The sequence below is a fragment of the Arvicanthis niloticus genome, chromosome 25 (assembly GCF_011762505.2).
Source record: "Arvicanthis niloticus isolate mArvNil1 chromosome 25, mArvNil1.pat.X, whole genome shotgun sequence".
NCBI classification, from domain to species: Eukaryota; Metazoa; Chordata; class Mammalia; order Rodentia; family Muridae; genus Arvicanthis; species Arvicanthis niloticus.
This window is the reverse complement of record NC_133433.1, coordinates 38,035,698-38,051,780: the sequence shown is the minus strand read 5'-3', so window position 1 is coordinate 38,051,780 and position 16,083 is coordinate 38,035,698. Positions and strand designations below refer to the sequence as shown.

Sequence of the window (16,083 nt, the reverse complement as noted above, 5' to 3'; positions counted from 1 at the left end):
CATGACAACCTAAAACCATCTCTATATTTTAACAGTCCCTTGCCCTGTCTCAGCCTTTGCTTAGGAATCCAAGAAAATTGAAAATGCATTTTGCTTGCACGGGTCTTAGTTGAGGGTTTTATTCAAGGCAACGTAAGAAGAATGTTTATGGTGGCAGAACTGAATAGAGTATGAGTGACACCCGCAAGGCCACTCTATTGAACGATGGGGAAGCAGCAGCATGTGAGTGTCTCAATTCAATTTCTCTATAGATTCACCAAGGCCTGAAAGGAGGGAGGCCAAGTGCCCCATTCCTGGCTGTGATGGCACAGGGCACGTAACGGGGCTCTACCCCCACCACCGCAGCCTTTCCGGGTGCCCCCACAAAGTGCGAGTTCCTCTGGAAAGTGAGTACTCCTTCTCCTGAGGACACACCTATTCATTCATATGCGCAGCCTCACACAGAGGTCCTCTGTCCCTTCCAGCTAGAATTAGGAATGGAAATATAATCTTACCTCCATGTGTCAAGCAATTTCCATGTAACAATGTGAGGGGTTTTTATTTGCTTATTTTTTGATTTTGAGACAAGGTCTGGCCTCATACTTATGGAGTTTGCCTCTCTTTTGCTCTCCTGTGCACAGTTTGTCTGTGTGTATTAGAAAAAAAAAAGTAGTAATTTCAGTTGAAGAGACATTTGTTATTGAAAAGATAGCTCATTACCAATGGCTGTAAGGAAGTAGCGATCTAATGTGTAATGTGTAATAACACAAGGTACCCAGGAGGGAAAGTCAAGAAGACAGTGTGTAAAAGCACTAGTCCCCTTCTGTGGGAGATTCATCAAAACCAGGTCTATTTGAAGCATAAGGATGGTCATAGTCCTCTACTTCCTGACTCTGAGATTATTATACAAAAGGAGAGTGCCCCGGAGTGTGAGGTAGCTGGGGTGTGAGCTGCAAAATTGTTGATTGGCATCTTAAGAGGACACCTTGTGGACAACTTGCACACTCTCTGTGACTTGGCTGGCCCTGAGAAGGGCAACAAGATGGTCACTAAATCAGAACGTGGATATAGAAGATTAGTCAGTGTTATTGCATAGTGTGACTGCATGAGGTCAGCATCTAGTCTCCATTCAGAGGAAGGTCACTCTGGCTACCTGGCCTGCCCAGAATTTTCTCAGGATGTCCTGTTACATCTGCGCCTCCCAGAGCAGCAGCAGCCTTCCCTCCCTTATGCCCAGCATTGTTCTTCAATGATCTGGGCCATAGAGGTAAAGGGCAGGATGAGCTTAAATCACTGGTATGTCACACAGTCTCTCTGTATTTATTGGGATAGTTCTTGGGCCAGCCCATGGGTAAAAGTGGGGATACCTCAACATCCCCAGCTGGGTGTCAGGACTTGGCAAGTCTCTAGCTATTCCCCACCCAGTAGCATTATCAGTTGCTCATTCTGACCATTTTATGCCTCATTCAGCCTTACTCTGACCAGTAGTCACTTGGTAAGTGATAGTGGATGTACAGATGGAAAATATTACCACTTCAGAAATATTTTATTTCTGAATAAACGGCTACATGCTACAAACCTACAAGTTACAGGGAAATGATTGAAAGAGCTGTGTGGGAAAACAAAGTTCCTGTGCAGAAATATACTTAGAAAGAAAGGTGGGGGTTAAGGAACTTCTCATTTCAGACTGGAGAACAGCCGGCTCTGTCCTAACATGTATATGGCAACACTACAGAACTACAAAGACTTGTTCCTCAGTTTAATGTGAGCAGAACCATTTGGGGGAGAGGATCTAGGGTTGACACTGTTAGAACAATTTATACGTGAACTAGCTTTCTGGGTTTAGTTTCTGAAGTCTCACTGGCTTTTGTTCAGTATGACTATATCACATGGTGAATGCTTGCCTGATGTCATTTGAATGTAAAATAGAGAAGTAAATTTGATGTTGTGCTACATATGTATGGTAATTCATTCTTACCTTTAACATGATATTCTGTGCTTAGTTCTTGCCATGCATGAGAATGTGCTCAAGTGTCCCACCCCAGGATGCACAGGAAGGGGACATGTGAACAGCAATCGCAACACTCACAGAAGGTAATTCTGATAAGTTGACAATCATTTACATTGCAAAAATTCAAGAGAAACTTTCCACAAATGAAATAATACACCATCATTTGAGAGAACTGTTATGTCACTATTAAGTGTTACCTCTTGAAATAGCTAGCAAGTAGTTTCAATCTCAGAAAGTTTTATATTGGTGGTCAACTAAAATAATGCAGCAGTTGTATTTAAAGATGCTCGGGGACTGTGTTCATACAGCCACACACACAGGTCACGTTCTTTTCTGCCCTGTATCTCACCAGTACACATGGATATCAGAGGCCAGCATCAGTGTTCCTTATTAGTTATCATGATTTTACACGGTAGGCATTTAGAAAGGCTTCATAGGTGTTTTGATTATAAACCATGCATGGAGTAGATGCTAATTTTATTAATTTTGAAAGTAAAGTAAAGCATATTTGTGTGTATACACTAACATATGGTTTGTACATGTAGATACTTTAAATTGTTTTATTTTTAATATGTATTTTAATGTGTATAGATGTTTTGCGTGTGTGTGTGTCTGAACCACATGTGTGCAATGCCTACAGAGGCTAGCAGAGGATATGGGGTCTCTTAGAACTAGAACTATAGATGGTTATGAACAGCCATGTGGGTGCTGAGAATCGAACCCAGGTCCTCTAGAAGAACAGCAAGTGTTTTTAACTAGAGAGTCATCTCTCCATCCCTGGAATTTTTATGTGTACATTTTATTTTACATATTGAATGTATAGTTATGAGCTACAGTCTGGCTTATAAGAAGATTGCCATAATGATTTCATATATTTGTGCTTTCAATTTGACTGACATGTAAAATTTAGTCTCTAAAATTTTGCTAAAGTTCCCAAGTTAAATCCTGAGATCATCATGCTAACTTTTGTAATCAGACAAATGTGTATAGTGATGAGCACACTATACTTACAGGACTGAGTGTCAGGATCCTTTTGATATTTCCCCATTACATAATATTTTGATTTCTCTTTAAATGGATTTACTACTTGTCACCTCTGAGATAGAGCTAGGGAACAAACATAGACACTGCAGTTTGCAAAGCCTTTGGGAACTTTTGTATGACAACGGTGCTGAGTGAACTATTAATATGACTTAACATCCGCTGTGTGCCAAGGGTGTTGCATGCCTGTGCCAAGGCAGACCACATTGTCACGCTCACTCACGTCCTCCAACTCTTCTTTTTTGAAACAGTCTTTCTGGGTGTCCAATTGCTGCAGCTGAAAAGTTGGCAATGACCCAGGACAAAAGTCAACTTGATTCTTCCCAGACTGGGCAGTCTCCTGAGCAAGCTCACAGGTATGATGAACCTTCAGAACATGGCTAATGCCCTCTGTTCATGTTGGATCCCACCCGGAAAAGCCTCTGTTCTTTGGGTGTCACTTCACTGTTGTCTGCATGTCATGTTGAGCCACCGGTAGATTGATGTGGGCAGGCAATTTGCCAGACTAAGGAATAAGAGCATCATTCAAACTATCTAGGGGGCATTTTAGAAGTCAAACCTGAAGTCCATATCTTTATAAGACTAGCATAATACAGGTGAACTAAAGGAGTAAAGTATGAAATCACATACATAATAGAAGTTCTCTCACTAATATAATACCCGGTAGGCTACTATATGTGACTGGCTACTTTTCTGCCTGGAAGAAACTCAACCAGGAACATTTGTGTAAGTGTGTGATGTTATGTGCTCTCTTTAAGTCCACATATAAACAGGGCTTCCATATGTCTCTGTTAACAAAGTCTCCCATCCCACCCCCCCCAGTGCCCAAGTTCCTCAGAATATCTAATAGTTTCAAAGGTTTTTTACAGAACATGAATGTTGTTACTTAAGGCAATGATAAGTATATTTAGTAACATTATGCATGTAGTAAAAAGTTATTTGAGGCTAGAAAAAGACTATCAAATAACTGTTGTTAATGAGCCACTAAAATGTAAAAACAACTGGTAGACACTTCAGTATTTCTGGGGTATGTAGTTTGCTTTCTGTTTTTGTGATAAAACGCTCTGACTAAGCAAAGAGGGGGATAAATGGATTTGGGTTTTTTTTTGTTTGGGTTTTTTGGGGGGTTGTTTGTTTGTTTGTTTGCTTGCTTGCTTGTTTTACACTTCCAGAGCACAATTTATAACCAAGGGAAGTCAGAGCAATAGTTCAAGCTGGGGGTGTGGGCTAGTGTGGCATACTGGTTAAGAGTGCTGGCTGCTCTTGCAGAAGGCTGGGGTCAGATCCTAGCACCCACATGGCAGTGTACAACCATCCATAGCTCCAGTTCCCAGAGGTCCAGCACTCTATTCATGCAGGAAAAAAATGTACACACAAAATAAAAGTAATGAATTCAAGTCAGAACTGAAAAAGAAACCAAGTCCTGGCATTGCTTACTGGCTCACTCTCTGGCTGTTAAGCTAGCTTTGTTGCACATCCCAAGCCAACCTGTCTCCGAATGGGTGCTGCTTGGATAGCACAGGGCCCTTACTACAACAATCTACCAAGACAATCATGGCCACAGGCTAGTGTAATCTGACCAGTCCCTCAGTTGAGGTTCCTGCTTCCAGGTTAACTTCAGGTTGTATCAAGTTGACAATTCAAAAAAGCACACAGGATATGGATTCCCAAAGAATCAAAGTCGGCATTCAAGTCACATGAGTGAAAAACATGTCAAGTTAAAATCACAAATTATTAAATATGTAGCAATAAGAAATCTTAACATGGAGTTTTCATTGGTATTAGAATGTTCTCTTGATTCTCCCTATGTGTGCTTATGGAGAACTAAAATTGAGTTTCTTGTTTTCTCATTGCTTTAGAAACTAATGTCATTTTAGGTTATAGTATTTCTACAATTTCAGTCTGGTAAGCCAACTTTCCATAAGATCCACTCATCAACCCCTTATTTCTTTATTCAAAAGAAAATTTTCATACAATATATTTTGACCATATTATTTTTGCTCCCCCAATTTCTCTCAGGTATCCCCCACCTCCTTTCCTATCCAATTTCATACATATGCTTACTCAGTCTCCCTACTCTAAAAAACAAACAAGTGAAAAATCAAAATAAACAAAAAAACAACAAAACAAAAACTACCAAAACAAAATGAAATAAGAAGCACACCTGTGCACTTATGCACATACCCACGCAGCATGGAGTCTGTGTTGAGCAGCTACTCCTGGGCACAGGGCATGCCACGGACTGTGGATGATATACCCAGTGCCACTCCAGTACAGAACATTGAATTTTCCTTTACCAGCAAGAATCAATTGCAAATAGCATCTACATTGCAGGTGGGACTATTGTCCACTTCTTCTCCCATGTGCTGAGAATTTGTGTAGTTTGAACTTGTTCAGTCTTATGCATGCTTGTCATAATCTCTGATTTCATATGTGTCATCAGTCCTGTTGTGTCAGGTAGACAATGTTTCTATTCTGTTTATGTATTGGATTCTGGTGACTGGTTTACTTATATTAACTATCCCTACATTTTTGAATGAAGCCAACTTTATCAAGGTGAATAATGTTTTGGTATTCTTGAATTTAGTTTGCAAGTATTTTATTGAGAGTTTTTGCATTTATATGCATCATTGTGTATATTGGTTTGTGGTTTTCTTCTTGTTGGGATTTTCTGTGTTTTTCATAGAATGGTAATAGTGACATTGAAAAAAAAGGAAACTGTTCCATCAGTTTCAATTTTTCAGAGTAATTTGAGGATTATTGACATTAGTTTTTCTCTGAACGTGTAGGGGAATTCTGTGCTGATTTGATCTGGCCCTGGACTTTTTGGGTAGGAAATATGGGCATGGATCAAATTTTTAATTGCTGATTCTATTTCATTAGGAGATATGAGTGTGTTTAAATTGTTTATTTCATCTTAACTTTAGTAGGTCATATATATCAAGAAATTTATTTCTTTTAGGTTTTACAGTTTGGTGGGATATAACTTTTTTAATTGGATATTTTATTTATTTACAATACAGATGTCATCCCCTTTCCCCATTTCCCCTCCCTAGAACCCCCTATCATACTCCCTCTTCCTTTATGCTTTTATACCATTTTGATTACATGCATGCATTAAGGTCAGTTCTAGGTTGAGGGTCTAGCAATAAAATAGATGCATATAGTCGAGGAATAAGCAATACAATAAACACAAATAGTCAAAGAAAAAGCAAGGCATTAAACAAAGTTACATGAACACTCCCGTAATCACTGTTTCTAAAGGCTTATCAGGATGACCAAAGTATCTGAGCCTACTTCCATATCCTAGCCCAAGGTCATTTTCATGTCTGAAACCCATTTCCTTGTTCTAGCCTAAAATTAAGATTCCTGTCTGAAATTACTTCTTTGTTCTGGCCTAATATTAAGGTTTCTGCCTGAGATTATTTCTTTGTTGTAGCCTATGATTTAGACTCCTACCTGAAATTACTTCTTTGTTCTAGCCTAATGTCAGATTCCTGCTTGAAGCCTACTTCCTTGTTTTTGGACCAATGTCATATTCCTGTCAAGCAGTCCCTTTCCTTGTCCTTATCCCATGTCAGCTTCTTGCCAAGCAGTCCCAAGGACTCTCCACCTCTCCCCCTTTTTTATTTCGTTAATAAGACTGATCCTGTCTTATGTCTTTCTGACAAGAATGCCTTCCTTACCCATCATGGAATATGCATTATCAAAGACAATGTGCTTCTTTCTTAGGTTGGTAAGGCTCTGTGCAGAATCTTACCCATCCTTGGCTTGCCAACCTATTAATTTAATAACTCTGTCTGGAGGTCAATTTTCAGGTTTAAGCCGTGTACTTTGGCTGACAACATGTTGATGCTGTTAATGATAATCTTTAACATGATGGGCAAGAGTAAAAATATTCCCAGGACAAGAAGGGCTAGCTTGATCAAGATATATATATTCATTCCTGAGGTTTGTCCAAAATGGAAATACTGACCTCAGGCCATGGATAATTTTATCAGCATTATCTGCAGCATCAAAGGTCAACAGAGCAACATTCTTTAAATTCATAATCTCACTATGCAAAGTTAACACACCTAGAGAGGATTATGCCAAATATCCTACAGGTGTCTTTAAACTTTTTTCTAATTATAATGACAATCATTGTGAATTTCAAAAGTGTCACTACTCCACTGATATTTGTCATGTCACTTGGGATGGCTCGTAACTCTTTAACCCTGAACCTCCTTCAGATAATTTGAATGGGTTATAAAGCATCATTCCTTGTTCCAGATACCTATATAAATCCTTTTGTATAGTCAATACATTAGTAACATTTTTTGCTAGATGGTTGAGAAAAATAGTTGTCTTAACTCCTTGTGTCAGTGCTATTTCAGAAGCAGTGGTGCTAGCAATTAATGGAATTAAAGCTGTTATACCAGCAATAATCACGCCTGCTAACCTCTTGCTTTTGTTTAAAGCCTAATTCACTTCTTCTAGCACTTTTAGGATTTTTTTCAGAGACTCGAGGTTTTCTAATACTCAGGGCAGTGAGACAAAAGCTGGTTGATATACACCTGTAACAGACATGCCAGGTTTCAACACACTAACATAATTGGAAATTATACAATCAATGCAACTTACAATAAATGCTGTAGAAGAGACAAAACCAATTTTAGCTTGACAATTAAAAGAGCCTTAAAACATGCACTAACTCTTGTTTGATGTTCAGATCCTGTCCCAACTTTATCTCTTGGCATTGTAGCATCATAGTGAGCTACAGCTAGCTTCCAAATATGTCTCTGACAAAGTCCAGATCCAGTCTTCCAAAAGTAGACTGTTATTTCCCACATTGGATTGATTTCTAGACCAGTACATGATTGAGTCCAAATACCTGGTCACCTTTAAGAAGGATACAAGAGACATAATTTCTCTTTTCAATTCTCTATTGCACAAGGTCTAAGAACTTGAGGTGAGGCAGCGTGTTCCATCTGGGATATAGTCAAGCCAAATGTGGGTCAGGAACATATGTCCAATTCAGATCCCCAGTCCCTTTGTCAGGGCACTCAGCAAGCTCACAGGTGAGCATCATTCTTTTGTCTCAGCAACAGTATGTCTCAACAATCGTTTTAAAGTTCCATGGGCCTCTTTTACAATACCTTGTCCTTGAGAATTATATGAAATTCCTGTAGTAAATTGTTGACAAAAAGTCTTGACTGCTCAACTACAATTGCCAGACCCATTATCTGTCTCTTTTTTTAATTGGATATTTTATTTATTTACCTTTCAATGTTATCTCCTCTTCCATTCTCTTCAAAACCCCTTATCCAATCCCCCTCCTCCTATTACTATGAGGGTGTGCTTCCACCATCTTCCCATTCCCGCCTCCATGTTCTCAAATTCCCCAACACTAAGAAATCCAAACTTTCAGGCACCAAGGCCCTCCACTTCCACTGATGCCTAACAAGGCCACCCTCAACTACCTATACAGGTGGAGCCATGGTCCCTCCCTTTGTGTTCTCAGGCTGGAGGTTTTAGAATGGCTACTCCAGCTTGTTTCTTAAGACCATTTGCTTGAAAATTTGTTTTCCAGCCTTTTATTCTAAGGTAGTGTCTGTTTTTGTCACTGAGGTAGGTTTCCCGTATGCAGCAAAATGCTGGGTCCTGTTTACATATCCAGTCCGTTAGCCTATGTCTTTTAATTGGGGGATTGAGTCCATTGATGTTAAGAGATATTAAGGAGAGGAGATTGTTGCTTCCTGTTATTTTTGTTATTAGCGCTGGCATTGTTTGTGTGGCTATCTTCTTTTGGATTTATTGGAAGAGGATTACTTTCTTGATCTTTCTAGGGTATAATTTCCCTCCTTGTATTGGAGCTTTCCCGATACTATCCATTGTAGTGCTGGCTTTGTGGAAAGATATTGTGTAAATTTGGTTTTGTTGTGGAATATCTTGGTTTCCATCTATGGTAATTAAGAGTTTTGCTGGGTAGAGTAGCCTGGGCTGGCATTTCTGTTCTCTTAAGGTCTGTATGACATCTGTTCAGGATCTCCTCACTTTTATAGTATCTGGAGGGAAGTCTGGTGTAATTCTGATAGGTCTGCCTTTATATGTTACTTGGCCTTTTCCCTTACTGCATTTAATATTCTTTTTTGTGTTTTGTGCACTTGGTGTTTTGATTATTATGTGATGGGAGATATTTCTTTTCTGGTCTAGTCTATTTGGCGTTTTGTAGGTTTCTTGTATGTTTATGGGCATCTCGTTCTTTAGGTTAGGGAAGTTTTCTTCTATAATTTTGTTGAAGATATTTATTGGCCCTTTAATTTGGAAATCTTCACTCTCTTCTATACCTATTATCCTTAGGTTTGGTCTTCTCATTGTGTCCTGGATTTCCTGGATGTTTTGTGTTAAGAACTTTTTGCATTTTGAGTTTTCTTTGACAGTTGTGATAATATTTTCTATGGTATCTTCTGCACCTGAGATTCTCTCTTCTATCTTGTATTCTGTTGGTGATGCTCGTGTCTATGACTCCTGATTTCTTTCCTAGGTTTTCTATCTCCAGGGTAGTCTCCCTTTGTGATTTTTTTATTGTTTTTACTTCCATTTTTATGTCCTATATGATTTTGTTCAATTCCTTCACCTGTTTGGTGTGTTCTCTTGTAATTCTTTAAGGTATTTTTGTGTTTCCTCTTTAAGGGCTTCTATCTATTTACCTGTGTTCTCCTCAATTTCTTTAAGAGTGCTATTTATTTTCTTCTTAAAGTCCTCTATCATCATCATTAAAAGTGGTTTTAAATCTGAATCTTGCTTTCCTGGTGTTATAGGGAATTCAGGATTTTCTAGTGTGGGAGAACTAGGTTCTGGTGATGCCAAGTACCCTGGGTTGCTGATGCTTATGTTCTTGTGCTTGCCTTTTGCCATCTGGGTCTCCTTAGTGCTACCTGCCCTGTCTCTGACTGGAGCCTGTCTTTCCTATTATTTTCCTGTATTTCCTATTATTTCCTATTATTTTGGTTTTATAAGAACTGTGTGGGATAGGTGTTACTACTGGGGCTACAGCCCAAGGTCTGCTCAGTGCTCGGGCCCAGGCAGGAAGAAACCAGTGCTTTAGGCTAGGAGTGAATTCTTGGGTCCTGGTGGGTCCCAGTTACTCCCTGTTTGGAGCGGGTGGTATTGTCTTCTTACCTAAGGTACTGCCTGAGTTAGAGCTCTTGGGAGGCCTGCTTCCTCTGTGTTCTGTGAGATTGGGTGCAGAGCTGCTGCCTGGAATCTGCTCAGTGCTCAGGCCCAGACCAGAAGGCGGGATATAACTTTTAAAATACATTTCTATGATACTATGAATTTCTTCAGTGCCTATTCTAATGTCTCCCTTTTTATCTCCTACTTTATTGATTTTTATCTTTCTCTTTTTTTTTTTTTAGTTAATTTTGCTCAGGGTTTATCAATTTTACTTTTGTCAAATGAACTGTTTTATTTTTATTTTATTGATTTCAGTTTGATAATTTGAGTTTGATTACTTCTTTCCATTTACACTTTCTGGGTATTTTGTGTGTGTGTGTGTGTGTGTGTGTTTCTAGATCTCTCACATTTGTCACTAAGTAATATGAAATCTCAACAATTATTTTTATGTAGATCCTTAGTGATATGAACTTGCCTCTTAGAACTGCCATTAATATGGCCCATAGGTTTGTTATATTGTTATTTTAATTCAATTATAAAACAGTTTTACTTTCTTTATGGATGTTTGTCTTCACCCAGTTTTTATTCAGTAGTAAGTTGTCTAGTTTCCATGAAATTATGTGCTTTCTGCTGTTTTTGTTGTAAATATATAGCTTTAATCGATGGTAGTCAGATGCAGGGTGATATTCAATTTTCTTATATCTTTTCAGATTTTCTTTGTACCTAATATGTGGTCATTCTTGGAGAAAGTTCCATGAGCTGCTGAGAAGAAAGTATAATATTTTGTGTTTGATCTGTAGATGTCAGTTAGATAAATTTGATTTATGATGTTTATTGACTCCAGACTCTCCTTGTTTAGCTTTTGTGGGCATGTTCAGATTGGTGAGAGTAGAGTACTGAAGCCACTTACTGTCACTGTATGATGGTCAGTGTGTGATAGGAGATGTGTTTCCTTTAGGATTTTCTATACTTGTGTTTGATGCATAATGTTTAAAACTTTAATATACTCTGGTTAAATTTTCCTTTGATGAATAGGTATTGTGCTTTCCTATATCTACTAATTAGTTGGTCAGTTTTGCTTTTTAATCTGTTTTGTAAGATATTAAAATAGCTACACCTTCATGCCTCTTGGTTTTATTCCCTTAGAATACCTTAAGGTTGCGTCTATCTTTAAAGACATGTTTCTTGGATACAGGAAAAAGATGAATCCTGTTTTCTAAACCAGCCTAATAGTCTGTGTCTTTTTATTGTATAGGGAATATAGACCATTAATACTGGGAGTTATTAATAAGCAATGTTTATTAATCACCATTATTTTGTTGTGTGGAGATTTTTCTCCTCTTTGAATTAACTGTTCTGGCTTTATTTATTCCTTATGTTCTCTTGTGTGTAGTTAACTTTTCTCTTGATAATAAAGGTTTCCTTTTAGTGCCTTCTATTCACTTCTGGATAGGTAGACAGATATTGTTTGAATTTGGTTTTAATTATGAAATGGTTTTCTTTCTCTGTCTATTGTGTTTATAAGTTTTGCTGGGTACAATAGTCTGAATTGTCATCTGTGATCTCTCAGAGCTCATCCAGACTTCCAGCTTTCAGAATCTCCACTGAGAAGTCAGATGATACCTAATAGGTCTGCCTTTATATGTTACTTTGTCTTTTTTCTTTGCAACTTGTGACATCCTTTTATCATTCTGAACATTTAGCATTTGATTATTATGTGCTATGAAGAGTTCCTTTTTCTGATTCAATCTCTTTGGTGTTCACTATGTTTCTTGTACCTTTATAATCATCTCTTTCTTTAGATTGGAGATACTTTGAATGATTTTTTAAACAGTAATTTATGACCTGACTTTGGTTTCTTCTCCCTTCTTCTCCCGTCTCTACACCCATTATTCATGGATTTGGTCTTTTCATGGTTTCTCAGATTTCCTGAATGCTTGTGCCTAATTTCTTTTTTCTTCCTTCCTTCCTTCCTTCCTTCCTTCCTTCCTTCCTTCCTTCCTTCCCTAAATATTTAGCATTTTCTTTAACTGAGATACTACTTTTACTACCTTTTCTTCAAGATATGAAATTAATTTATTTTCATGTTTTTAATTTGTCAGTGAGGCTAGCTCTGAGGGGTGGTGGTTCATTTTGTTTTAATATCCTAAGTGTCTCAATTGCAGTAATATATTAGTTTAAGTTCCCTTTAGTGATTCTGTTACTTTGTTAAATTCTACTTTTATGTCTTAAATTGTTTTCATTATCTCATTCAACTGTTAGTGTTTTTACAGTCTTCATTGTGGCATTTATTCATATCCTCTTTAAAGACATAAATGTATTTGTAAATTCAATTTTGAAGCTCTAATCTTGTTCTTTAGTTAAATTGCTTTTGAGTGAACTTATTACAATATGGAAGAGGTATATTGTCTTGCTTGGTCAGGGTTGTGGTTTTTGTCTTGGGATCTAATCATCTGGAGTTGCGATGACTTTTACATATTTGTTGGTGCAGATATCTGCTCTTTTGGGGGGGGTGCTGAATTCTTTGGATTCTATTGCTTAATTTATGTCTATGCCAAGTGTAATTGCTCTGGAATCCCTGGTAGAGAGATGTTCTGTGGCTGGCAGGAGTCACAAAGGAAGAGAGTTGAGTTAGAAGGACAGGCTGAGAGTGATCTTGGGGAAGAATTAGGGGAACCCTGAGATTACATCATGAGGTTCATTCCCTTCAAGATCAAGATGGACTATTGTAGTTCACTGCTAGCTGCATCAGGAATAAGAGTAAGTTTAGAGAGACTGGAGTGGAGCACAAAGAAGACGATATAAGTTACCAGCCTGAATCCCAGCCTAGTGTTGTAGCTGTGGATCAGCAGAGTCATAGAGGAAGAGAGGAAAAGATGAAAGAGTTAGGAGATGCTGGGTCTATAACAAGAGACTGGATTCCTTAAGTATTTTTTTTTCCTTAAGTATTTTTAATGTACCATTTGAGAAGTTTTACCCAGGCCATAAGAGATCATCAACATTTTAACATTCATATTTAGTTATAAAATAAAAGGAAAATATTTTTTATTTTGAGGATTTTTTTTTTTTTTTTTTTTTTTTTGTTTTTGAGACAAGGTTTCTCTGTGTAGTCCTGGCTGTCCTGGAACTCACTTTGTAGACCAGGCTGGCCTCGAACTCAGAAATCCACCTGTCTCTGCCTCCCAAGTGCTGGGATTAAAGGCATGGGCCACCACCTCCTGGCTATGTTTTGAAAATCCTGAAAGGTGTGTTTGTTTGTAATCTCTGTCACATAGACCACAGCTAAGTAGAATTCTACTTTCCTTGGCCAGAGCTGACTTCATAGGTACCATGTTCATACTTAGTCCAGATACAAAAAATCCACAGGACTGTCTAAATCACACTTGGAATGAAACAATTCTATTAAAACTGTGATGAGTATAATAATATGGTAATTGAGATACATCATGAAATAATGGCAATTTAATACATAATGTCAATACATTGAATATATGTGAATAAGGACTGAATAGCCCTCTTTTGCTGATGGCAGATTTGAACACAGAAGATGCAGCTCCATCTCACCACAACTCACAGTATCTGCTCTCTTGTGAGCACATCTGCTCTAAGTGCCGGATATTGTCTCTGTGAACTGACAGGCAGGAGTAATTCCATCTACTGTGAATTCTGACCAACAGTTTCTTTCTATTTTCTTCAAACTACTTCTTTACTTTTATCAGGGTGAATTTGGTGAAGCAAATTGAATTTAATTTCCGCTCACAAGCCATCACTTCTCCAAGAGCCTCTGCATCAAAAGAACAAGAGAAGTTTGGGAAAGTACCATTTGATTATGCCAGTTTTGATGCACAAGTATTTGGTAAACGTCCTTTTCTACAAACAGGGCAAGGACCAAAAGCACCACCATTTCCTGAATGTAAGCTTCAAATTTGAATACTTACACTAATTACCACAAAGTGAATTTTGTACAGAGGTTTATTTACACAAATACATAATGTCCCCCTTAGACATGACAGGAAAGAATAGTAAAATAGGTAAGTTAACCCTTATTACTAAATTTATATCGAAGTTATACCAAATATTGTAAGTTACTAGTTATTTTACAGATATTGCCATTATTGAATGTAACTATAACAGTGCTAAAGAGATAATTAGGATCGTGGTTAATATATTGAAGGCTAAGACATGTTGTGATCATAGCAATCTAATAAGATAACATATGTTACACTGTTTAAAATATTACTGGAATCAACAAAAACCATCAGACCAAAAGTAGAAAAAGCTAAAAAAAAATCCAAGAAACTCAATTCAGGAATCTGAAACTTACTAGGATAAAAATATATAACTTTCAAAATGTTCGCTAATGAATTTAAAAATTAATACAGAAACCTTTAAAATAAGCTAAATAGTATTATCATTAATTCTAATAAATCCATAGAGAAGATTGAACTGAATGGCTGTACAGTCTATAAGACTTAGTGGTCTTGTTTACACATTTCTCATAAGTGTGCTAATGAATAAATGAACAAATAGGTGTTGGGAACAAATGTGGAAAATGATGGGTAATACATCTTCAGTAAGAAACAAGCACCCACTTAGAATCCTCTGTGGGAGATACATTTTTTACATCCTTAAAAATCTATGGCTCTCTTCGACCTTTTACCTGAATGGTGTGAGCATCTTGAGAGTCTAGTATTTGCTTCATTGTGTCATGTTGACTCATGATTGCAGGAACCTAGAAGGCTACCTAAATCCTGGCAGTGGGGACAGGGATGCAGCATTTTACTCCACTATGGAGTAATTGCTTACATGTGTTACATGTGCAAACTCTGAGTTTTCTTCCTGTATCCTCATCAAAGTAGTCCACAGACTTGAAAGATATTTGTCCATGATTGATGAGACAAAAAAAAAAAAAAAAAAAAATCTTCCTAGTCTTTTTAAAAGGAGGTCCCAACAAACATGAGTAGCCATTGACAACTTGGTAGATACACATAATGTTTTTATCTAGAAGTCTAATTTGTATAAATATTTTATTATATATGTACAATGAATACATGTACATATATACTTAATTCACATGAAGGTGAATGAAGAGTACTCTATTGATGAATATTGTTTGGTTATTGATTATAAAATCCATAATAGAGTTAGTAACATTTTCATTTGCTTGCACTTAAAAGAATCATATTTAATATCTTTTATTTAAAAATGAACAAATCTTTAAAATATGCAATGTGTAATAAAAACTAGTAAGCTAAGTGCTTTCGTATCATTACATTTTGTATTTCTCTCATACCGTGAGTGGTGCTCACAAACAGCCCACAGTGAAGAGAAATTTGCATAATTATGTCCCTCAGAAAAGCTATGATACCCACAACAAAACACAGAAAGTGAGCCTTGGTGACTCAATGGCCTTTCCCTTCACCTTGAGAACAGATCCTGTGTGTACTCTGCTCCGCTCACTGAGGACTCTGTCCCATCTAAGGACAGAACAAGCATGCATTCTGAGTAATAAAAACGAAACTTATGTTTAGTAGAAACTGCCATGAGAGCAGCCCCATGTCCAAAGCACAGTCCTCAGTTTGTTCAGCTTCTTCATATACCTGTCCTGAGCTGTTGCAATGTGTGATGCCCTGTAACACTGGTGATGAAGTTTCTGTCACCTATACTGAAAACACAAGAACTGTTAAGAGAATAGGCACCTTTCAAGGTTCGCATCACCTGCTTTGTGAACCTTGCTGAAACCCAGCTAAGTAACCTCCAGTTAACATACCAACAGATAATGGTTCTGCTTTAATTTATTCTTTGAGTATTTTAATCAAAGAAGTTCTGTCTTCACAAAAAAAAATCTTTTGTAACTAAAGCCACCACGTACATGCAATTGCTAATCAAATCTC

At 37.5% G+C, this 16,083-nt stretch overlaps 1 protein-coding gene across 3 annotated transcripts in view; it reads left to right on the top strand.

Annotated features, from left to right (window-relative positions):
* The window catches only part of St18 (ST18 C2H2C-type zinc finger transcription factor), a 110,346-nt gene that overhangs the window by 53,289 nt on the left and 40,974 nt on the right, over positions 1-16,083 (top strand). For all 3 annotated transcript variants that reach the window (XM_076924421.1, XM_076924419.1, XM_076924420.1), the window contains 4 exons: positions 252-386; positions 1,983-2,073; positions 3,283-3,387; positions 13,909-14,102. In XM_076924421.1, coding sequence (XP_076780536.1) covers positions 252-386; positions 1,983-2,073; positions 3,283-3,387; positions 13,909-14,102 — 525 coding nt within the window. The remainder of the gene's footprint in view (positions 1-251; positions 387-1,982; positions 2,074-3,282; positions 3,388-13,908; positions 14,103-16,083) is intronic.